At 44.1% G+C, this 25,615-nt stretch overlaps 1 protein-coding gene across 1 annotated transcript in view; it reads left to right on the top strand.

Annotated features, from left to right (window-relative positions):
- The first annotated feature begins 832 nt into the window (after nucleotides 1-832).
- Nucleotides 833-25,615, top strand: part of BPHL (biphenyl hydrolase like) — a 33,723-nt gene continuing 8,940 nt past the window's right edge. The window contains exons 1-5 of the mRNA XM_036447732.2: nucleotides 833-1,016; nucleotides 7,782-7,885; nucleotides 9,731-9,897; nucleotides 12,464-12,617; nucleotides 23,125-23,256. Coding sequence (XP_036303625.1) covers nucleotides 910-1,016; nucleotides 7,782-7,885; nucleotides 9,731-9,897; nucleotides 12,464-12,617; nucleotides 23,125-23,256 — 664 coding nt within the window. The 5' untranslated portion in view covers nucleotides 833-909. The remainder of the gene's footprint in view (nucleotides 1,017-7,781; nucleotides 7,886-9,730; nucleotides 9,898-12,463; nucleotides 12,618-23,124; nucleotides 23,257-25,615) is intronic.

Raw genomic sequence — 25,615 nt, forward strand, 5'->3', positions numbered from 1 at the left:
GATGTCACTTGCCAGGTTTTGATGTTATCTCTGAAGAGGAAAGGTGTGCGTGGGTGGGGGGTGGGTTGTGGGGGGAGGAGGTCTGGGGCATTGTCTAAACCGCCTGACCAGCCAGATGAAAACTGCATGACCAGGGATATGCTAGTTGAGGAAAGGTTACGTTGGGGACCAGATTCTTGTTTTCCCAGTTTTGCCTCTTGCTAGGCCCCAGGAACTTTGTTCCCTGGTGACCTTCTGCACCTGGTCCACGGTCCTTGCTCTGCTCATGTCTATCTAACTGCCTTAACAGTAGTACAATGTCTAATTTTATTTTCTTTTTACTATTTTTCACAGCCACTGCACCACTGTATATTTCCAACAATGATTTCCAACAATGCACAGGGTTTCTCCACATCCTCCAACACATTAATTTCTGTGTTGTTTTAAAACCACAGCTATTCTAATGAGTATGAGGTGGTATGAAGAACAAAAATGTTTTAATTACATCATCTCTAGAAGCAAATGCACTTCACCCGCCTTGACAGCCAAACTCAGAGCCCACCCCCTTCTCACCTCTAGGTGAGCTGGACAGGGGCGGCTCGCCCACCAGCACCGCCAGGTCACCCCGCCGAGCGCGGGGTGGGCAGATCCAACGGGGACGTGTCCTCCGGAGCCGGAGCTGGAGCGGGCATCCCAAGTAAAGATGATCCGTGCCCCGGTGCCCGCAGGACCGCCCGTCCCGTTGGGTCACGGATCAGCGAGCACCCAGATTGCTACCCAGCGTGCGGCGGAGCGCGGCGCCCCCGCGGAGCTGGGACTGGGGGTGGAGGGTCGGGCTGAGGCCTGGCGCATGCGCTGCCCGGGCGGCGGCGCCCGGAGCCCGAAGCGGGTCACGCGTGCGCTCTCCCGGCGCCGGCGCGACCCGGGACCATGGCGATGGCGCCGAGCGGCCGCGGGGCGCTCCGCCTGCGGCTCCTCCTCTCGGCTCTGAAGTCGGGGCCCCACGTTCCCCTGGCCCGGCCCGCCGCGGCGTTCGGGTAATGGCCCGCTCCCCCGCGAGCTCCGGGATGTGTTCGCGCCTCGGGGTGGAGTGGGCGGGCGAGGCGCGGCCGGGCGCTGCGCACCGAGGGGCCGGGAGGAAGCGGCAGGTCAGTCACCGCACGCCGGGCAGGTCACAGCCGCGAACCCCGTGCTCGGAGCCCGTTGCCCTGTCCAGTCTCATAAAGCCTTCAGGGCAATAATCTCTCCCGTTTCCTTTATCGAAAACCTGCCTGCGGACGCCCGCGATTACTAGCGCTCAGAGCCAGGGTCCCAGCGCCCAGCCTTCCCTGGCTCATCTCCTGCAGGAGCCCCGCCTGGCTCCCACAGGTGCTGGGGGTCTGCGGAGACGCCGGAGAGCCCGCCTTTCTCTCGCGCCCCCAGTCGCCCCCCCCCCCCCCCCCCCCCATTTTGAGATAAATTATCACTAACAACAAAAACCCGATTAATCTCTGACCCGCTGTCTTAAAAATGGTGTCTTGAGTCCTAAGAGATACAAAGCAGACAGTGTGGATAGAACAGAAAGAATTCCCTACAGACCTACTTCCCTACACACACACACACACACACACACACACACACACACACACACACAATGCATGTATGCAGTTAACTGGTTTGAAATGTTTTTAAAAACATTTTTATTGATTTCAGAGAGGCAGGGAGAGGGAGAAAGAGAAATATCAGTGATGAGAGAGAATCATTGATGGGCTGCCTCTTGCACACACCCCCATTGGGGCATATGCCCCAAAGAGGAATTGAACCATGACCTCTGTCCATGCTCACCACTGAGCCACACCAGGTAGGCGCAGTTAACTGTTGATGGGCAAATTCCATTCGTGATTAGAAAGACAAGTCAAATGCTAGAGAGAGCATTGAGAACTTTAAGGTGGAAATTTCTCATTTGAAAACTTAATTTGAAAGAAGAAAGGAAGAAAACGTGACCAGTTTTACATTTTTATGTGATTGATTAGGGGTTTCATATTTGGTTTAGGTTATTTTTATTATTATAGACTAGAGGCCTCAGTGCATGAAATTTGTGCACAAGTGAGGGTCCCTCAGCCCCGCCTGCACTCTCTCCAATCTGGGACCCCTTAGGGGATGTCTGACTACTGGTTTAAGCATGATCTCTCCAGGACCACTAGCTACTCACCGCTTGCCTGCCTGCTTGCCTTATCGCCCTTAACTGCTTCTGCTTACTGTCCTGATCATCTCCTAACTGCCCCCTGCTGGTCTGGTTACCTTCTAACACCCCCCCTCCCCCCCCCACCCCTACCCACACCCCGCCCTCATCCCCGCTAGTCTGGCCACCCCCTAGCTGCCTCTCTGCTGGCCTGGCCACGCCCTTACTGCCAGCCTGCCGGCCTGGCTGCCTCCTAACTGACCCCTGGCTGGCTTGATTGCCCCCTAACTGCCTCCCTGCCATTGTGATTGCCCCCCTGCTGTCCTGATTGCCCCCTAACTGTTTCCCTGCCAGCCTGGTTGCCCCCTAATTGCTCCCCTGCTGGCCTGATCACCCCCTAACCACTTCTGCCTAGGCCCCTGCCACCGTGGCTTTGTCTGGAAGGATGTCCAGTCTAATTAGCATATTACCCTTTTATTAGTATAGATCTTTTAGAAGAATTCAAAATTGTTTTGATGCAAATGGAAATATATGTCAATGGCCACAGTTGTAAACCAACACTGTAAAATGACGATTTATCCAGCTTCCTGTTTGCAGAACCAGATTGAAATAAAATTACTGTGATTTTAACAATATCAAAGTTATGGTAGGTTATTTAATGGTTGCAGGAAGGCTGATTCATTAGCATTCAAACCATTCTTCCTAATATAGCTCAAAAATAGGTTTCTCTGGAATTTGAACCGCCATTATATAACTGTGGTTGCGATTGATGTGACATTTAATCAGGGAAAATAAGCAGTGACAATGGTTACCGGTAATCCTGAAACAAGGCTGTAGCCCAGAGTAAGTAGGTAAAAACACCCTGTTACAGCCAGTGCCCGACCACAATTGAGTTGTGTTTTGAAAACTTGTCTGTAAATCTGTTATTTGGAATGCTGACTTTTCTTATTTATAATCTGGAAGTTATGTTACATACAGTTGCAATATTAATAATTTACAGAACTTAACTAACTGCCTGACAAAAAAAAAAATTTCCGAGTTGAACCTTGGGAGAACCAGAGAGCTTCCTTCCCCTGGAACCTGCCACCACCTTCTGTCTGGCAGTCAGGGTGAGTGGCCCTAGTGCTGGAGCCCCATTGGGGACCCTCCTCAGCCATGAGGTTACAGAAGAAGCATGGCCTTTGGTGTTCAAATGGCTACATTGCCACTTCTGGCTACATTAACCTGAGCAGGTTACTGAACCTCTCTGAGCTGCATGCCTTGCAGAACTGTACAGAGTATTTGAGAGAGTGAATGTTAACGGTCTTGAAGGTAAAAATTAAGTAGTGGGTAAAGTTAGCAATGATATATTGAATATATATATAAAACAAAGCAGGGTATAAAAGATGAAAAAGTGTGTCATCAAAATTCATGTAAATCCATGCTCTGCAAGGTAGCTTTATTGTAGCCAATGGTTACTTTGGAAAAGATACACAAAATAAATTGCTCAACATGCAAGATATAGAGACTATGTAGGACTTTCAAAGTGAGAATTTATCCTATTAACAGTCCCCGTTTTTATTTCTGAGCAAAGTGTAAAAAGTGCCACAGGCTCTGGTATCAGACAGTCAGGTGCCCATCTGGACTTCCCAGCAGGATGATGGGGCAATTGCCTAACCCTCCTAATCATTGGCTTCCTCAATGGTCAAGTGTGGTTACTTCTAATTAATGTGCCTTACATCGCAAAATGAGGGAGATGATAAGCTCTTAGTAGTCCATTATTTAGTTTAATAGTGATGCTATCTCAACAAATGTTACTGTTATTTAGTTATTTGCCCCAAACTCTTACATTCTGACCTCCCCCACAGTAGACTCTTCTCCTTTGAAGGGAGTGGCTCAGTCCCTCAATCAGGAATTGATTGCCATTGCTTTGCTCCTGACCTTCTTTCACAAAATTGTCCAGCCTCCAGAAAAAAAGGAGCCAAGGACAAATACAAGGTAAAACATAGGCTCTTGTAGATGAGCATGCCTTTCTACAGGCGTTTTCAAAGGGAGACAGGATTTTTTTTTTTTTTCTCCTCCAAGAAATTAACTCAGTATAGTAGTTCTTTACCTGGATTACCTATTAGAATGTCTTGGGGATTTAAAAAAAAAAAAAATACAAATGCCTGGATCCCACCCCAGAGATATTGATTTAGTGCAGCCTGGGCATCCAGAGACTTAAGTTTGCCAGAAAAGAAAAAAAAAATACTTAAAAATGCAGTTAAAATAATTAAAAGTTTTGCCACATGATTCAAATCTAAGTTTGAGCCCCATTGATATAGCGGGAGGCTGGAAACACTCCTAGAAAGGAGCTGAGTGGGCAGCCATGTATTATAGATGATAGTGAAGGCATGGGGAACCTGTGTCTGCCCCCTTCAACCCCAGGGTCTCCTGTTTCCCCCTACTCTAATGTCAAAATACTTGGCCAACTTCATACTACCTGCTGGTTGCAGGATTCATTATCTGTCTTCCAGGCCAGCCTCCAGGGCACATGGAGTGCCCAAAGTAGGTGTTCAGGATATATATGAATGAACAGTGCAATAGGGTGTAGGCATTTTAGAGAGTGCATGCCTGCGTCCTACTCCAGTTACTGACTGCTGGTCCCCAGGGTTGTCCTAAGCAGCTATATTTTCCTCTTCACAGATAATTCTAGTGAACACACCTGCTTAAGAACACCTTGGTTAGAGAAGCAATCATTAGGAGGGAGAAAGTAGTGGAAACAGCAAATTAACTGCCAAGGAAAGGGATTTACTTTTGTTCTTTACATTTTCTGAACTTTTCTATCTTTTTCTATCTTTTGACATATGCACATGGCAGGGCCCTTCCAGGCCTGCTCCCTGCAGGTGGTGCTTCACAGTGTAACCATGTTTATCTGAGGCCTGCAGCCATCTAAGGACCCCTTGATAAACAGGAGAAAAAAGGCTGTACCCACTTAAATTTTTATGTGAAAATTAATCCCTCAATAAATATTATTTTTTAAAATAAAACTTTTTTTCTTATGTTTGAAATTGAAGTCCTCTATTCTGTTTTCCAAGATTGGAGATTGTACATGTGGATAGCAGTGCATAGGCCATTCCTTTCCCCTGAACTGTAAACATGTCACTGCTCAGCGTCAAAATATGCTCCCTCTTCTCCACCCCACCACTCCTCCTCCCCCACTCCCTTCTCCCCCCCACCCCCGCTCCTGCCAGGCTAAACACTGCCCTGTCCCACAGGTGCCCTTCCTCCTGTGCCTTCTATCACACTACTTCCTCTGTTAGAATCACCCTCCCACTGTATTCTTGGAAGTTCCTTTTAAATGCTACTTTCTTCCTCTTTTTCAAATATCTCTGATGAAATCTCTCTTCCTCTCCTTTAAAATACATTTTTTATTTCAGAGAGGAAGGGAGAGAGAGAGAGAAACATCAACGATGAGAGAGAATCATTGATGGACTGGCTCCTGCATGTCCCCTACCCGGGATGGAGCCTACAACCTGGGCATGTGTTCTCGATTGGGAATCGAACCATGACCTCCTGATTCATGGGTTGATGCTCAACCACTGAGCCACACTGACCAGGCTGTCTCTCCTTGAAAGCTGCCTCTACCCTAGTAATCTGACATCAAGTGCCATCATGCCCATTTTAGACTACCTGATTTTATTTCTGTATTACTAGGCAACCAAAAGAATATGGGATAGGAATAATAATAAAGAAAATAAATTTGAAATGGGGAATCAAAACAGAGCAAAGTGCAGAGGGAAAGTAGAGGGTTTTTTAATAACAGAGATGAACACTGAAGGGAAGGGAAGCTTGTTTGAGACAGTGCCGTAGGGCTGGCTCCTGAGTTCCTGGAGAGATGCAGACAGCAGCACCCAGTCATGAAAACGTACCAGCTTGGGCATTGACAGAGTAGGGTGGGGGAGGGAGGACTCTGATGGTACATAACATCCTCAGTGTACAAAATTACTTCTATAAGCAAGGAAGGGAGCCCCTTAAAAATCTTTAGGGCACAAGGAGTAAGAAAAGTACACATCACTATGGTGAGCTGTGCCAGACATCTTATCTGGGAACTTCTGCATTCCTGGGTGGTAAACACAGGAAATGCTAATAACCTTTGCTCCAACTGTGTACAACTTCTTCCCTCAGTCATGACCTACTCGTCCCTGAGGGTTTGCTGGTAAATCTCTGTGGCTTCATCTTTTCTCCTAATAGACTGTGAGCAAAGCAAATGTGTCAGTAAACAGATATTTGAAATGAATATTAGTACAATGTTTTTTGCTTTTATCTTGATCCTAGAGTCATCTTGACAATAACAATAAATTAGAGGAATAGGACATCAATAATAAGTAAGTTGGCAATGTTGGTATGATACTACCACTGCTTAGTGCCTTTATTATTGCTCTTCCCATAATATTTCTGTAGAGACTTTATTGCCAATCAATTCTGTCTTATTTTTCCAGAAATTATGTGTTGTTTTACCTGTGTTCAGCACATTTGTTCCAGCATCTGTCCTGGAAAACCATAATGTCCCTTCCTGAAGTCACCCAGCCTTCTGGGAAATTGGGGGGAGGCTGCTAGAACCTAATGTGGGGGCTTACATTTTGGCATAGGTGTCCCAGAGCTTCTGGACAAGCAGCTGAAGAGAGGAACCAGAACAGAATGCCTGGTATGGCACACGAATCTTACAATCAGAGACCCTCTCCGTGCCAAGCATGTGCAGTGAGATGCTGCATCATGGGAGGACTTGGGCCAAGGAGGGTTGGTAGCAGGGGGTGGGCTCTTGAGATGAGAGCTTATGGACCCAGCTATTTATCTATCAATATTTCAACATTTTAAAAACTAGTTTGGGCCAAAACTGGTTTGGCTCATTGGATAGAGCATCGATCTGTGGGCTGAAAGGTCTCAGGTTCGATTCCAGTCAGGGGCATGTATATTGGTTGCGGGCACATCCCCGGTAGGGTATGTGCAGGAGGCGGCTGGTCGATGTCTCTCTCTCATCGATGTTTCTGGCTCTCTATCCCTCTGCCTTCCTCTCTGTAAAATATCAACAAAATATATTAAAAAAATAAAATAAAATAAAAACTAGTTTGGCCATATCAGTGCAGACAAGCATTCTTAGCTAGAGCCCTTCTGTAGTTGGCTAAAGAATGTGAGAAGTCATATGCCTAAGGACAGCCTTGAGGTCCAGGCCTTCCCTGGGGACCCTGGAGATCAGTCTCATTCTTGGGAATGCTGCCAGGACAGCTGCAGGTCCAGGTCGCTCCTCTGGACCCACTAAGGTTCAGAATATGGTCTGTGTTGCTTAGAGGCTCAGCATGGTCCAGTGTGTGGAGCTCCCCTATCAGCCTGCACATTGGCACTACTGGCTTCCAGCTCCCTGGGCTTGTGCCCATGGGCCTGGCAGGTAAGCCCCAAGCTGGACATTCAGATGTGAAGACCCAGCCCAGATCTGCAGTCTAGTGAGGAAGATACAAACTCATGTCATTTTTAGGTTTGGAAAGCTGTAGCACAAATCAGAGTAGTCTGGGAGGCCTGAAAAGGGCACTGAAGCTGACCTGTGTATGGAAGTGCAGTTTTCTCATATTATATTGGCTCTGCTAACTTATACTTTTCTTTTCTGGATGGGGTTTTTCTATTCTAGCACCTCAGTAACCTCCACCAAAGTGGCTGTGAACGGTGTCCACCTGCATTACCAGCGGACCGGAGAGGGCGAGCATGCCGTCCTGCTGCTTCCTGGAATGTTGGGTCTGCAAGGTTTTCATGGACTGCTCTAGCATGCAGTGTGATCCACGAGGCTTTCCCAAGAGTGGTGGCCAAATGCTGATTACTAATTTTAGTGCTTTGCAGAAATGCTTTAAGTAGTATTTGCTATAATAAATGTTAGGTGATTTAGAAAGATGACTTTCTGCTATATGTATTTTTTTATTCCTTTATATGCTTGTTTTTTTCCCATGCAAGTACACTGTGTAGTTGGTTGCCTACACTTTGGGAGGATGACAGAGTCAATGAAAGAGATATGGGAAGAAGATGAGTGAGTGACCAGCCATTCCAGATTGCCTGGAATTCAGAGTTTTCCATTTGGGAGACTTTCTGTGCTGAAAGATGGATTGATGGCCCTTGGTGGTTGACTATGTGTTAAAATAAGAGCTAAGAACAAAACAAAGCTTACAGATGTTTTGAAAATCAAAATTAGATCAATATGAATGGACTATTGTAAAGCCAATTGAATCTCAATCTCATTTTACAGATAGGTGGTTTCAATGTAGTAGCAAGATTTTCTAATGATCTCAGGACATCTAAAATTTAGTTTTAAGTGTCTTAGTATTGGGTCGTTTTGTTTAATTAAATCCCAATTTATGCTTTAAAAAATAATTTGCTTCTTTCTCCTAAAGTATTTCAGTTGATGGTTCCTCCTGGCTGAACTTGAGCGGAATGTGGTACTGTAGCTATGGAGGCATCCTTGTCTAGATAGCAATTAGTATATGTTTTTCCTTAAGCTATTGTAAGGAAGAAGGGCATTTACTCCAATGGCTGAGATCTATAAAAGCAATAAATAATTTACTGGCTTAGATTTTCATTTTTTCAGTATTGCAATCATTATCCAGTTATAAAAACTTTGTTTATATAAAACATTAACCTGATTCAAAAATCAGACAGTCAAATAGTGAGATTTTATCTCCAAATCCCTGTCCCCAGCACCCAGTTCCCCTCTCCACAGGCAGCTGGGCTGTTTTGTAAATTTTAAAGAAATAAACTAAATTGAGTTATTCCTTCCACAACCCGCCCTCCCCCATCATTTCTGTGTTTAATTTTCTGATTTCTAGTTATAACCCTAAAATACCTACACATTCGCTTAGTAAAAGAACATCTGGGATTTTAGAATTCTCCTTTAAATAACTTGGATCAAATCCCATAAATATGTTTACAGATATTATAATCTCTCTAACTTGTAAGAGTCATTTTTTAAAAAGAAAAGAAAAGATAACATAAGCATATCATATCAGTAAGTATTTCTGTGCAGTACTATGATTTATTTTTTTAAAGGAAGATTAAGCTGAAGAGATATCAGAAATGCAGGACTTCAGTAATAACGCAGGACCAAATGAAGAATCAGGGCCTCGGTCTTTCTCAAAGTAGCCACTAGCAGGGGTCCTCAAACTTTTTAAAGTGGGGGCCAGATCACGGTCCCTCAGAGAGCTGGAGGGCCGGACTATATGAACTACTAATTCCTACTGTAACACCTCGGCTGTGCTTACTGCCCAAAAAACCTGGCGGGCCGGATCAGACTCCTCTGCGGGCCGCATGTGGCCCGCGGGCCATAGTTTGAAGACGCCTGCACTAGGGGGAGATAAGAGGCAATTCTGAGCTCTGTAGGGAAAGGAAGTCAGCCTCCCAGTTAATGGATTCTCATTGCAAGCAAGACTTCTTGGGTGATTCCATACATTCTGATGTCTAATTTTGAGTAGAAACGAGTTACTTTGATTTAAGATTGTAATTATTGTTATTTTTTATTATTATTTTTTTTTTTTACAATAATGTGTCTGAAACAGTGAAAGCATTCATCTGAATTAATCAAGTGGCTATTTTTAGGAAGTGGAGAGACTGATTTTGGACCTCAGATTAAAAACCTAAATAAGAAGCTCTTCACAGTGGTTGCTTGGGATCCTCGAGGATATGGACATTCCAGACCCCCAGATCGAGATTTCCCAGGGGACTTCTTTGAAAGGGATGCAAAAGATGCTGTTGATTTGATGAAGGTAGGTCTCTTAGGGGAGAGCCAAGGAGAGGGAGAATGGCTGGACCTGTCCCTTATTTTGTTTTTTGTTTTTATTTCTACAAGGGTAATACTGTGTGGTTCCTATAGAAATTTTTAAACGTTTAAATAGGTATAAAGAATAAAGTAGAAATATCACACAGCTAACTATGTAGAGCTACCACTACCAAACCTTTGAGGCTCTGCCATTTGGGCTAATCTTATCCATATATATAAAAGTCTAAGCAACTGGCCAACTGGCCAATGCTGTGAATTATACTGGCCACAAGGGGGCAGACATTCAACACAGGAGTGGAAACCAAAGGCATGGAAACATGGAACAGATTGATGAATCTTAGAGGGAAGAAGGGAGAGAAGGAGCAGAAAGAGATTAATCAAAGATCTTATGCATACCAGAGGTCTGGTGCATGCACCAGTGGGATCTCTCAGCATTGCCTGCGGGGATTGAGCTCTCAGATATCCCCCAAGGGGTGTGGGAATGTGAGAGAGCACAGGCCAGGCCAAGGAACCCCACTGGTGCATGAATCCGTGCACCCGGCCTCTAATTACACATATAAATAGACCATTTTATATTGATGGCATTATACTGTACCTACTGTTTCTCCAATTTGTCAAGGAGACACTTTCATGTCAATAACTAAGTTTACATCAGCATTTTTTTTTTTGCATTAAAAAAAATCCTCACCTAAGGACATGCTGGGAGGTGGGGGGGGCGGGGGAGAGAGTGTAAATGGAGGAGAGAGAAAGAAACATTGATGTGAGAGAGAAACCTTGACAGGTATGCTTCCCGACTGGTGATCAAACCTACAACTCAGGTATAGACTAGGAATAGAACCAGCAACCTTTTGGTACTTGGGATCATGCTCAACCAACTGAGCCACTCCAGCTGAGGTACATCAGTACTATAGGTGCATAGTATTTCCTTATGTGGATGTACTACTTCTTATTCATACCTCTTCTAATGATAGATAAATAACTTCATTTTTAAGTTGCCCTTTGGTGATTATAAACAGCAGTATAGAGATCATTCTGTTGTCTGTTGTGATTTTAGTCCTTTTTTAAAAAAAATTTTTTAAATTGATTTTTAACAGAGAGAAAGAGAGAGGGATAGAGAGTTAGAAAAGTCGATGAGAGAGAATCATCGATTAGCTGCCTCTTGCACACCCCCTACTGGGAATGTGCCCGCAACTAAGGTACATGCCCTTGACTGGAATCGAACCTGGGACCTTTCAATCCACAGGCCAACACTCTGTCCACTGAGCCAAACCAGTTTCAGCTTAGTCCTGTTTTTGTTTGTTTGTTTGTTTTCTATTATAACAACGCTCCTGTGGATATCCTAGAACCGTGGTCAGCAAACTGCGGCTTGCAAGCCAGATGCTGCTCTTTGTCTCCTTGCATGTGGCTCTTCCACAAAATACCACAGCCTGGGAAAGTCCATTTTAAAGAAGTGGCATTAGAATAAGTTTTAAAAATTGGCACTCAAAAGAAATTTCAATCATTGTACTGATGATATTTGGCTCTGTTGACTAATGTGTTTGCCGACCACTGTCCTAGACCTATTTCCTGGTACATATGCGTAAGAGTCTCATAGCCACTTAGGAGATGGCTTGCTGGGTTACAGAAAATGCACATGTTCATTTCACAAGGTAGTGCCAAGTTGTTATCCATAGTACTAATCCTAGTTTATCAGGAACTATCTTGGACTGGTATTTGTTAATTCCTTAACTTAGTTTTCCCAATTCAAATTTTACTTCTAGATAGCATCTCTGTTCTAGATAGCATTCTTTTATTTTTTTTAAATATATTTTATTGATTTTTTACAGAGAAGAAGGGTGAGAGATAGAGAGTTAGAAACATTGATGAGAGTCATCGATCAGCTGCCTTTAGCATGCCCTCTACTGGGGATGTGCCCGCAACCAAGGTACATGCCCTTGACCAGAATCGAACCCGGGACCATTCAGTTTGCAGGCTGACGCTCTATCCACTGAGCCAAACCGGTTTCGGCTCTAGATAGCATTTCTGTCATAGTCAGCATCTCTGTTCATTTTCCCTGTGGAACACATTTTCAGAGCCCTGTTGGTTCACTCTGGGACTAACATAACCTCCTCATGACACCATACTTTTCCAAACTTCCTCCAGCCACTTCTTCACAGTGTTGCAATTAGGAACTTTACCAGATGCAATGACTTAATTTCATCTAATTTCCCTTTCTGATCTGCACAGCTGTTTTAAAAATCTTTGCTCAAGTGTTCATGTTGGTCATGTCCAAGTTCAACTGATTTCCATTGTTTCCAGTTCCTTGAGATTTTATCCAAACAGAAGTAGTTTCTTCAAAATTCAAAACAAAACTTATGACATTATATTTAAACCAAACTAATTGAGAGAAAGCATTTATGTCATCAAGTAGTAGACTCAATGATTTTTCATTGATTACTAATTGATATTCCAAACCCCTCAGCTATATTGATTCTGTTAATTATTGATTATTGGGTTCTTTTGACAGAGAGGAGCAATAATCTGTGCTGTTCTTTTTATTGTGTTGACCACAGACGCTGAAGTTTAAGAAGATCTCTTTGCTGGGTTGGAGTGATGGTGGTATAACAGCCCTCATTGCAGCTGCAAAATACCCATCTTACATCCATAAGATGGTAATTTGGGGGGCCAACGCCTATGTGACTGAGGAAGATGAGATGATTTATCAGGGTAAGTTTCATGAACAGGAGACGTAATGATAAAAAGCATCCTCCTCTCCCCTTCAATTCTTATTTTGATATGTCCTGGCAAGTCATATCCTCTTCTAGTTCTCATTTCTAATGTAGGAATAATAATTTCTCAGAAAAGTAATGCAATTTAGCCCGTCTGTGATTTAAAGCTTTCTCTTTCTAGAAGTGGCATGTTTATGATTCAGGAAAGGGCAAAACTAGTATTTACATTTTCTCCTACTTGTAGTGAACTTATTCATAACCTCATTTAAAATAACATGAGTACAAAAGGAAATATTGTATTCAAATATGAAACCTGATATTTTGATGTTTGCCCTATTCACATTTTTTATTCTATTTAAAAAAAAAATTTAATTAAATGTACTAGAGGCCTGGTGCATGAAATTCATGCACTGTAGGAGGGTGTCCCTCAGCCCAGCCTGTACCCTTTCCCATCCGGGACCCCTCAGAGGATGTCCACAGGTATAAGGCCTAAACTGGCAGTTGGACATCCCTTTCACAACCTGAGACTGCTGGTTCCCAACTGCTTGCCTGCCTGCCTGCTTGCCTGCCTGATTGCCCCTGTCCACTCCCCTGCCAGCCTGATTGACCTGAACTGCTCTCCTGCTGGCCCAATTGCCCCTAAGTGCCCTCCCCCGCATACCTGGTCACCCCAACTACCCTCCCCTGCCAGCCATCTTGTGATGGCCATCTTTGATCACATGGGAGTGGCCATCTTCTGTGAGGGTGTGAGGGCCAATTTGCATATTACCTCTTTATTAGATAGGATTGGGGTGACATTGGTCAATATATAGGTTTCGGGTGTGGGTTGTACCATGTACTCACCACCCCAGTCAAATCTTCTCCTGGCATCATATATTAGGACTCCCTTCTCCCTCATCCCTCTGGCAACCACCACACTGCTGTTTGTTTTCATGAATTTCAGTTTTATATCCCACATATGAGTGAAATCATATGGTTCTTAGCTTTTACTGACTGACTTATTTCTTTTAGCATAATGTTCTCAAGGTCCATCCATGTTGGTGCAAATGGTGCAATTTCATCTTTTCTTAGAGTGAATAGTAATCCATTGTGTATATGTACTACATCTTCTTTGTCCAGTCCTATTGAACATTAGCCAATTTAGTTCTTAAGAGGTCTTGGCCTTCCTACCATGGGGGACTTACTTTATTTTGGAAAAATGTATATAAATTTATAAAATATATGTTTAAAATATTATATACAATATATTAATTTATATATTAACTAGAGGCCCAATGCACGAAATTCGTGCACAGGGGTGTGTCCCTCAGCCTAGCCTGCACCCTCTCCAATTTGGGACCCCTCCAGGGATGTCTGACTGCCCATTTAATCAGGCAGTCGAACATGCCTCTCACAATCCAGGACTGCTGGTTCCCAACTGCTCGCACGTCTGCCTTCCTGATTGCCCCTAACTGCTTCTGCCTGCCAGCCTGATCACCCCCTAACCACTCCGCTGCCAGCCTGATTGATGCCGAACCCTACCAGCATGTTTACCCCTAACTTCCCTCCCCTGCAAGCTTGGTCACCCCTAACTTCCCTCTCTTGCAAGACTAGTCACCACCCTAACTACCCTCCCCTGCAGGCCTGGTCACCCCTAACTGCCCTCCCCTGCAGGCCTGGGTCCTCCCTAACTGCCCTTTCCTGCATGCCTGGTTACCCCCAACTTCCTTCCTCTACCAGCCTGGTCATCCCTTAACTGACCTCCCCTGCAGGCTTGATTGCCCCAATTGCCCTCTCTTGCAGACCTGGTCCCTCCCAACTGCTCTCTCCTACTGGCCATCTTGTGGCGGCCATCTTTGACCATATGGGGGCAGCCATATTGTGTGTTGGAGTGATGGTCAATTTGCATATTACTCTTTTATTTGATAGAATAGAGGCCTGGTGCATGGGTTGGGGCCAGCTGGTTTGCCTGGAAGGGTGCCCCGGATAAGGGTGGGAGTTCCCTTGGAGTGTGAGGTGGCCTGGGCCATAGGCCTGTGGTGATTTGCAGGCCCCTGGTGATCCAAGCAGAGGCCCTGGTATCTGGGATTTATTTATATTCTATAATTGAAACTTTGTAGTCTTGAGCAGAGCCAAGCCTCCTGCTTACTCCATGGCTGCAGTCACCTTGGCTAAGTTTATTTGCATACTCACTCCTGATTGGCTGGTGGGTGTAGCAGAGTGATGGTTAATATGCACATTACTATTTTATTAGATAGGATATAAAATGTGTAACATTTCTATATGAATGTTAGATATATAAATCATAAATTAAACATACATTTATATTTTATTATATGCTATATTATATGTTTTATTATATATTTTGTTTTTGAACTATACTGAGTGATTTCACACTGTAGCTCATCCTTTTTTATTTTTTTAAAAATATTTATTGTTCAGATTATTACAAATATTCCTCTTTTTCCCCCCTCCATTACTCCCCTCCACCAGGTTCCCACCCCACCCTTTGCCCTTTCCCCACCCCCCATTAACCTCATCCATAGGTGCACAGTTTTTGTTCAGTCTCTTCCCGCACTCCCCATTCCCCTTTTCCTGAGAATCATCAGTCCACTCCTCTCCATACCTCTGATTGTGTTATATTCACCAGTTAATATTATTCATCAGATTTTTTAATTCCCTTGGTTTTTAGTTTCACTTGTTGATAGTTATGTATTTGTTGTTCATAATTTTTATCTTTAACTTCTTCCTCTTCCTAAAGAACCCCCTTCAGCAATTCATATAATTCTGGTTTGGCGGTGATGAACTCCTTTAGCTTTTTTTTATTTTATTTGTGAAGCTCTTTATCTGGCCTTTGATTCTGAGTGATAGCTTTACTGGGTAGAATAATTTTGGCTGTAGGTTCTTGCTATTCATCACCTTGAATATTTCTTGCCATTCCCATCTGGCCTGCACGGTTTCTGTTGAGAAATTAGCTGACAATCGTATGGGCGCCCCTTTATAGGTCACTATCTGCTTTTCTCTTGCTGCTTTTAATATTCTCTCTTTGTCTTTTGCTCTTGGAATTTTAATTATGATGTGTCTTGGTGTGGTCCTCTTTGGATTCCTTTTGTTTGGGGTTCTGTGCGTTTCCTGGACTTGTAGGTCTAATTCTTTCACCAGGTGGGGGAATTTTTCTGTCACTATTTCTTCCAATAGGCTTTCAATATCTTGCTCTCTCTCTTTTTTGGGGCCCCCATAATTCTGATGCTGTTTCGCTTGAAGTTGTCCCAGAGGTTTCTTATACTATCTTCAACTTTCTGGATTCTCTTGTCTTCTTGCTTCTGCGGAGGAGTGTCGTCTGGCTCTTTGTGTTCCAAATCTTTGACTTGATTCTTGTGATATTCCAGTCTGTTTTTAGGACTCTGTATAATATTTTTTATTTCAGACAATGTATTCTTTATTTCTAGTTGATCCCTTTTCATATCCTCAAAGGTCTCGTTTATTTTATCGGCCTTTTCTAGGAAATTCCTGAAAAACCTTATAACTGTGGTTTTTAATGTCTATTCTTTTACTTTCCTCCATTTCCTTCCTTTGTGTCCTGCCTCTTCTCTGCATTTTAGCTGCTTCCCTGATTTGATGGAATAGTTTTGTGTGCTAAGTGTCCTGGCGGAGCCCAGTAGCACAGCCTTCCCAGTTACCTGAGGTGGACAGTCTTGGTGCAGCCCTTTGTGGGCTGTCTGTGCAGTCTTGTTGTTAAGCCTTGTTTGTTGTTGGTATCACTGGGAAGCATTGATCTCCAAGCCAATTAGCTGTGAGAATCAGCAGTGTCTCAGCTAGGAGGGCTTCTGTGCTCCACTTGGATGGGGTAGAGTCTCGGAGTGGCACAGACAAGCTTTGATTCCCTGTCAATGCCGCCTTAGGAAAGTCCTATTCATGGTGAGACCTGCAAGACTGGCTGCAGACGTGCACACCACTTTGGGAAAGGCTATTCTCGAGTTTTGCCTGCTCCCTGACAGCCAGTTTTTCCTGGCTCAGAGTTGTCTCTCAGTGCAGTTGGGAGTTGTTTTTATCTCCCAAATGAGAAAGCCAGCCACTGGGAGGGCTTCCATGTTCTGCTTGGATGGGGTGTAGTCTCAGGGTGGTGCAGACAAGCTTTGGTTTCCTGTCAGCCCCACCCTAAAAGGGTCCTGTTCCTGAGTCCCGCAGTAATATTAGGCTGCTGGCTACATGCATCTCTGAGAGAGCTTTGCCCACTGCCTGACAGTCCGGCCTCTCCCTGACTGGGGCTATCTACCGTGTTTCCCCGAATATAAGACATTCTCTGAAAATAAGACCTACTTACAGGTTTCCTTCTGAGTGAAATATAAGGCATCTCCCCCAAAATAAGCCCCTCCCCCCCAGGCTCTGTCTCAGAATGCTATTGCTAAAAATGAGAGATTTGGTCCACTGATTCTGAAAGAAATGGGGTCATAAGAAATTCACCAGGAAATTCAGGAATTGAATTGTTATGATGATGTTCCAGAAGATGATGACATGATTGTCACTGAATAAATGAATAAATTATTGATACTGTAGGATTCAGTTTGTCTGGTTTGTGTTGACAACTACCGTACTACAGTACCATATACAGGTAATAAATTTCCTTTATTTTCATTTAACAATAAATGTGTACCGTATTTTTCTTCATGGAAAAGTAAGACATCCCCTGAAAATAAGACCTAGCGCATCTTTGGGAGCAAAAATTAATATAAGACACTGTCTTATTTTCGGCGAAACAGGGTATCAGAGCAATAGGGTGGTTCTGTTTCCCTCCCGAACAAGAAAGCCAGCTGTGCATTAGCTTCCCGCTCTCTCTGTGTGCCAGGAGTAAGCCAGCAGCGAACTTGGCAGGCGCCTTTTCCGAGCACATAGATCTCTGCACTTCCACAGCTCCTGAGGCTCAGAGTCCCTTCTCTTCCCTTCTTAGATGGTAGAGCTTCCACTCAGCCAGCCGTCTGGTATTTCAGGGCGATGTTTCCTCTGTTTTCCAGTTGTAAATTTAAAATTGTTGTGGTAAGCTGCATTTAGGTGTCTACCCTATGCCGCCATCTTGGTTTCTTGAACTGTAGCTCATCTTTTGTGATACTTCAGGGAGCATTATATTCCTAGAATTCATTCATGATGTTGTTATATCATACTCCATTGAGCAAGCATGCTGCATTCTACATTCCCTTTCTTTTATCAATAGACAATTGGTTTGTTTCCAGTGTTGTCATGAACATTCTTGTACTTGTCTGTGGAGCATGTGAGCCACAGTGTCTCTCTAGGGCACATGTGTCAAACACAAGGCCCGCGGGCCAAATCCGTCCCGCCAGGCCTTGCAATGTGGCCGGCACCGCGCTGTCATCACTGCACTCCACTGCGTTTCCATCACAATGACAGTTTATGACTGTTCAGTAAACCATTCGGCCCGCGATTTAGGCTGGATTTTTGATTTTGGCCCCTTCTCTGATTGAGTTCGACACCCCTACTCTAGGGTGTAGAAAATTGCTGAGTGTTGTGGAATACAAATATGCCCCATTGCCAGTGACAGATTGTTCTGCAACTAAATAAATTTATACTTCCACCAGCAACACATGAGTACCTTAATTTAGATCCTCATCAAAGCTTGGAATCATCAGCCCTGGCCAGTTTTGCTCAATGGATAGAGTGTTGCCCCACAGACTGAAGGGTCCCTGGTTGGATTCTAGTTAAGGGCATGTACCTCAGTTGCAAGCTCGATCCCAGAGGCAACTAATTGATGTGTCTTTCTCACATCAATGTTTCTCTTTCTCTGACTCTCCCTTTCCCTTCCACTTTCCCTAAAAATCAATGGAAAAAATCCTCTAGTGAGGATTAACAAAACAAACAAACAAACAAACAACTGGAATAATTAGACTTCCTAATTCCAGCCAGTGAAATGTGTGTAAAATTGTTTCTTATTGGGGGTCCTAAATTTGCATTTTTCTATTACCAATAGGGTTGAGAATATTTTTATGTGTTTATGCACCACTAAGGTTTTTCTTCTGTACTATACTTACTCATGTCTTTTTTTTTTTTTTTTTTTTGAGTGGAAGGGAGGGAGAGAGAGAGAGAAACACTGATGTAAGAGAGATGCATCCATTAGTTGCCTCTCACACAAGCCCCAACAAGGGATTGAGCCTGCAACTGAGGTATGTGCCCTCAACCAGAATTGAACTTGGGGTCCTTCAGTCCACAGGTTGGCACTCTAACCACTTAGCAAACTGGCCAGGGCCTTGTCATTTATTTTTCTTGGTCTTTAAGGTTTTTTTTCTTTAAATGTATTTTATTGATTTTCTTCAGAGAGGAATAGAGAGGGATAGAGAGCCAGAAACATCAATGAGAGAGAAACACTGATCAGCTGCCTCCTGCACACCCTCCACTGAGGATGTGCCTGTAACCAAAGCACATGCCCCTGACAGGAATCGAACCCAGGACCCTCCAGTCCGCAGGCCAATACTCTATCCACTGAACCAAACTGGCAAGTGTGATTTTTAAGTTTTTGTCATGTAACTAGAGGCCCGGTGCATGAATTTGTGCATGGGTGTGTCCCTCTGGGTGGCCTGCAGGGATCAGGCCTAAACCCACAGTCCAACACTGCTTGCAGCTCCTAACTGTCACTCCTGCTCATCCCAGCCCCACTGTGCCTGCTGTGGGCTTTCACCTAATCAGTCCTGTTTGGGAGAAGCTCACGCTGCCACAGCAGTGCTCTCCAGCTACGAGCCCTGTGTCTGGTGCCCTCATAAGGGGAGTTGCCTGCAGGATCGGGTTGAAACCAGCTCTCTAACATCCCCCAGGGGTTCCTGGATTGTGAGATGGTGCAGGCCAGGCTGAAGGACTCCACTGGTGCATGATCCAGTGAGGGACCTCAGGAGGGCTCCAGGCATATCTAGCCATCTCACTCAGTCCCAATTGGCTGGACCTCAAGCAAGCTAACCTACCAGTCAGAGCATTTGCCCACTAGTGGTCAGTCACACATCATAATGACTAGTTGACCAGTTGATTGTCTGCCCCCTGGTGGTCGGTGCACGTCATAGCAAGCAGTTGAGCAGCCTTAGCATATCATTAACATACTACGCTTTGATTGGTTGTTCTGTTCTGCTGTTTGGTCTATTTGCATATTACCCTTTTATTATATAGGACTAGAGGCCCAGTGCATGAAATTTGTACACCTGGGGAGAGGTTCTCAGCCCGGTCAGCACTCTTTCCAATCTGGGACCCTTTGGGGGATGTCCATCCCTATGGTATCAGGCCTAAACCAGCAGTCAGATATCCTTCTTGCAATCCAGGATGACTGGCTCCTAACCACTTGCTGGCCCCTACCTTTCCCCCCTGCCGTCCTGATCACCTCTACTTTACCCCCTGCTGGCCTAATTGCCCCTACTTTGCCCCCCTGCTTGTCTGATCACCCTTAACCTCTCTGCCTGCCTGCCTGCCTGATTGCCCCTAACTGCCTCTGCCTCTGCCTCTGCCTCTGCCTGACTACCTGATCAACCCTAACTGCCTCTGCCTCAGCCCCCACTACCATGTCTTTGTCTGGAAGGAAGTCAGATGTCTAAAAGATGGCTGGTTGACCCAGTCGAATTAGCATATTACCCTTTTATTAGTAAAGATATACTAGGGGCCCAGTGCATGAAATTCGTGCACTGGGGGTGGGGGTTCTTCAGCTCAACCTGGCCCCTCTCACATACTGGGAGCCCTTAGGGGATGTCCTACTAATGGTTTAGGCTCACACCCCATTGGGAGCGGGTCTAAGCCGCAGACTGGCCTCCATTTGTGGGATGTGACTGGGCTGATCAGGGGAAGGCACCAATGCCATCAACCCCACTGCTGAAGCCACTGCCAGTCACCATAGCCACCAAAGTGTTTTCATCAACACAGACAATAGTCCCTTCACCAAGAAAAAATAACTTTCTTTAGGCGTTTTTAAGATGTTTCTTTCATAGAATATGCATTTCTTTCTTTTTAAATATTTTTTTTGTCTTCACCTGAGGATATGTTTCCATTGACTTTTAGAGAATGTGGAAGAGAAAGGAAAAGACAGAGAGCAACATCAAAGTGAGAGGAACACTTTGATTGGTTGCCTCCTGCATGAGCACTGATCTGGGCCCCTGCCAGGGAGGAGCCTGCAACCTAGGTACATGCCCTTGATCAGAATTGAACCCAGACCCTGCTGTCTGCAGGCCAAGGCATTATCCACTGAGTCAAACCGGCTAGGGCAGGATATGAAACTTCTTAGCCCTCCAGCAGCAGACCTTCTTTTTTTTTTCTCCAGAAGTGTGGTGGAAAACCCTACGTCACCTTTTTGGATTCTTATTACCCAAGTATATAATATTGAATATTATTACTAAGAATATTACTGGTGGCATACAGAAAGCTTAGCCAATGTGCAGTCAGAAAAGGTGTTTCCTCTATAGTTTACACCAATCGAGGGCTGGGCCCTACCCAGGCCTAAAGCCTCTGGCCGAAGCTTTAGTCCTAGGCAGGGCCCCTCTAGCTCCCTCTGATCACCGCTCAGCCCCTACCCAGGCCTGCTCAGGCCGAAAGCCTTTTGGGCAGGAGCAGAGCCCCAGCTCCCTGCGATCAGTCGCAGGGGGTCCACTCCTGTCCAGGCCAAAAGCAGTCCCCCAGCGCCCTGCCCAGGCGATCGATCACAGGGGGTCCACTCCTGCCCAGGCCTTACCTCACAGTGACCTGGGTGCTAGGATGTTCCTGGTACACAAGCCCTGGGCCCTATTTATGCAAATTAACTGCCATCTTTTTTAGATAAATTTGCATAGTCTCTATGATTGGCTATAGGTGTAGCAAAGGTACGGTCAATTTACATGTTTGTTATTAGGTATGATTATATAGGATAGGATTGCTTAAAGGGGGCAAGACCCTTTTTTCAGCAGAAGGAGATGCTCTTGGCAGACAAAAATACATAATTCCTATATCTGGACTGATAGCCAGCCATATGCACTATACTGCCAAACAGTCACTAAAAAATTGAATCATTTCTTACACCTTACACCAAACAGCTATTGCTCTTAAAACCCCTCCTCAGCCCTCCATTTTGGGTTCAGCCTTCACAGTTCACCCAGATTTGGTTCTGATTGGACAGCTTCTATTCCAGTCAGCATCAAAAGCTCCACCTCCTAGGCAGCCATTGGCTCCTCGCACTTCCCCAGATTGGTTCTGATTGGTTGGTTTCTAAGCAAGTCAGCATAAAAAGTTCTGCCTCTTAGGCAATCATTGGCTCCTTGCAGTTTACCCAGATTTGGTTCTGATTGGTTGGTTTCTATGCCAGTCGCTGTCTCTGTGCCTATCTCCAGGCCTGATCATAAAAGAGGGCTGATTAGCAGCTGCCCCAGGCGGCTGGTGAGCAGGCTGAACTGCTGACCTCTGGGAAAGAGAGAGAGGTTTGGTTGCTGGCGAGGCCCAGGTTTGGGCCTCACCAGCAGCCTCTGCCACTGCTGATGAGCCTCGCCTCTTCTCTCTCTCCAAGAAGTCAGCGGTTCAGCCTGCTTGCCTGCTGCTCATGCAGCCTGGCATTTGGTCGAGCCTCCAGTCATTGTGGATATTAAGACTGGGGCTCTCTCTCTCTCTAGATAACTATACATATAACACAGTATATTTAGCAGGTATACTTTGTTAGGTATAACAACAGACTGAACACTTCCAATATTATTTGTAGCAGAGGTGATGTATTAAAAGCTCTAGATGAGCAAAATTTAATATGCTCAGGAGGGTTAGAATCTGTATCTCAGTGTATTTAAAGAATTATGGAAAAGATTAGGCTATGTAATTAAATGTGTTTATTTTAAAGGGGTTTTTAACTATTATTTCCTTTTCTAATAGTGAATCATCTACAGTATAGTTTGAAGTTAGTATTTAGCCTTTTACAACCATATTTCTTCAGTAGCAGAAATAAGAATAAAAAATGTGTGTGCATTTCTTAATATACATAAACACAATTCAGAAAAACAACCTCTTTTTTAAATAATATCACCCTTACTCAGATGACTCTAATTTGAGGAATATCTTTTTTAATTATATACCTTTAACAGAAACATTAGCTTAACAATAACCCACAACTTTCGGACCAACTCCTTTAACAGAAACATTAACTGCAGATCTGATTTCACTCACTTGGTGAGAATTTATTGTTGCTTATTTTGTACTAAGCACTGGTCTAGGCTCTGGGGGTACAGTGGGGGGCAAAACAAAGCAACGTGCCTTACACTGAAGCTTACATCCTAGTGGGGAGACAGACACTCAGCCATGGCCACAGAAAACGCTGCAAAGAAGTGGTAAGTTCTAAGCGGAGTAGGTGAGGGATGGTGGTCCGAAGGGAAGGCTCGCTGACCCGGATGGAGTGAGGAGTGAGCCATCCAGGAACCTGGGGAAGCAATATTGGTAACAGAGAGCAGACAGTGGCTTTGAGCTGGACTGTGCTTGGAATATTTACAGATAAACTTTAGTATGACACTAAACCTATCCTTGTTCACACTACTATTTTTCAGGTATCCGAGATGTTTCTAAATGGAGTGAGAAAACAAAAAAGCCTCTAGAAACCCTATATGGGTATGACTACTTGGCAAAAACTTGTGAAAAGTGGGTGGATGGCATAAAACAGTTTAAACATCTTCCGGATGGTAGGTTACATGAACTATTTAATGGTTTCTTTGCTGACTATAGAGTTGGCCTGAGTTCCTCCCTGATGTTCCAGAATCCCTCAAGGATGAATGCATTCGCCCATGACACTCACACACTGGCATAGGAACAGAGGGTACTAGTGACTGTGTACATGAAGTGGGTATTAAATCCACTTCAGCTAGACAGAGTGTCTAGTATAAAAGTCTTTAATAGCAGACTGTTCTTTCTTCCTCAAAATAATTATCCAGAAGCCTCCAAGAGTCTTTATTTTCTAACTTCAGAACGAGGAATTGGAAAACAAACAAACTGCAGCATATGCCACGTTTTTTCTCTTTGCCCATTTATTTATTTTTTAAAATATATTTTATTGATTTTTTTTTACAGAGAGAAAGGAAGAGAGATAGAGAGTTAGAAACATCGATGAGAGGGAAACATTGATCAGCTGCCTCTTGCACACCCCTACTGCGGATGTGCCCGCAACCAAGGTACATGCCCTTCACCGGGATCGAACCTGGGACCTTTCAGTCCACAGGCTCTATCCTCTGAGTCAAATCGGTTTCGGCTGCCCATTTAGATGAGCTACCCCAGGACAAAGAAGGAGGGACTTTCTGGCCTGACCTTCAGCCTCTACAGAATTAGCATGAGGAAGAGTATTCACGTCTTCTCCCATCTTTAGAACTAAGTTATACGACTTTAGCCCTAATCAATGTCTTCCTGTCTTTATCTGAAAATCAGTGATTTCCAATTACAGTAAGAATTGACATCTTTAAGAGACATTCTTAATTAAAGTGTTTTGTATAGATATTTACATTATTAATCTCGTGTTGTTTTTTTAATTGCTGAAAAAATAGAGAATAGCTAAGATCTAATCTTGGAGAACATTCAGTACAAAATCATTGTGATGAAGGGCCAATTTGATCTCTTAAGTAATAATTTCCAGAATGAGTCATCTGTCAAAACTTTCACAATGAAAAGTACATTTGAAAGTGTAACTTTCTTGGCTTGAGTTCAAAACAGTATCTCCTGTTTGAAAGTAGAATCCACTCACAGAAGCAGGTCCTTGAAATCCATTTCCCCAGCTCTGACAGCAAACAAACAAAGGCTGTACAACAATGTCTGAGAGTGTTCTCCACTACAGAAGGCGACTTTGTGACATGCAGACTTCTATGCTTTCTTGAAGAGAGTAGTGAGCAGGTAGGATTTCTCAAAGGTAGAAGCAGAATTAAATGAGCAGTTCAAACATATGTCCTGTATATGTTAAAATTAAGAACTGCTGCTCAGCAAGAGGTACTGTCAGAAAATGAAAGGACAGGCCACAGACTGGGAGGAAATATGTGCGAAAGACCCATGTGCAAAAGAACTACCCAAAATCTACAAAGAACTCTTAAAAGTGAACAATAAGAAAACAATCTAATTAAAAACTGGGCCAAACAACAATGTGGTCCCCTATTCTCTTATTAGAACGGCCACCAGAGGGATTCTGGGACAGTGCAAATGCTCTGTGTGCTACTGTACTGGACATGCCCTTATACATTTATCCACACCATAGTTTGTCCAACACCAAGTGTGAGCCCTAAGGAAAACTGTGGACTTTGGGTGAAAATGGTATGTCAGTGGAGGCTCATTCACTTAAAAATGTATCACTCAGGCCATGTGTGAAGGCAGGGGTGTTGTGGGGAATTCTCTATCCCTTCCCCTCAGTTTTTCTGTAAACCTAAAACCCTAAAAAGTAAAGTCTCTTGTTAAAAAAGAAAAAGGGAGTGAAAAAATGTCATAATATGGAGGATCTAGCAGTGTTATCAATCATCTTATGGCAAGATTGTTAATAAACTACACATCCACCTTCTGTACTAATTTGTCAAGAGCCCTTCTTTATGGTTGTAAACTCAAGTTTATGGATGCTCAGAATAGCATAGGGATTAATGGCACAGATTTGGAGTTAGGCCCGATTGTGAATTCTGGTTTTGCCGCTTGGCTTGCTGTTAGAATGGATGCCGGCAGATCACTTCGCTTCTCTAAGCTGCAGCTTCCTGTCTGAGAACTGGAGACACCAGTGACTGCCTCCTGCAGTTGTTGTGAGGACTGAATGAGTTATGTATGTTCAGCTTTGGTCATTCCCAAGTTCAGAGGAAGTGCTTAGTACAAGTACTTGATTTATAATCATACATACTAAATGAGTTAAAAGGCAACTACCATGTGTTTTGTGGGTATTAAATAATTTGAACAGTTCCTAACAGACAATGAGCACTCAGTAATAGCACTTTAATTATCTGAGTATACAGTTAGCAGGTGTGTGTCATCCCAAGGATAGGCGAGGAAGTGTCAGTGACCTAGAAAAGTATTTTGTGGTCCACCCTG

The sequence above is a fragment of the Pipistrellus kuhlii genome, unplaced genomic scaffold (assembly GCF_014108245.1).
Source record: "Pipistrellus kuhlii isolate mPipKuh1 unplaced genomic scaffold, mPipKuh1.p scaffold_m20_p_2, whole genome shotgun sequence".
Lineage (NCBI taxonomy): Eukaryota > Metazoa > Chordata > Mammalia > Chiroptera > Vespertilionidae > Pipistrellus > Pipistrellus kuhlii.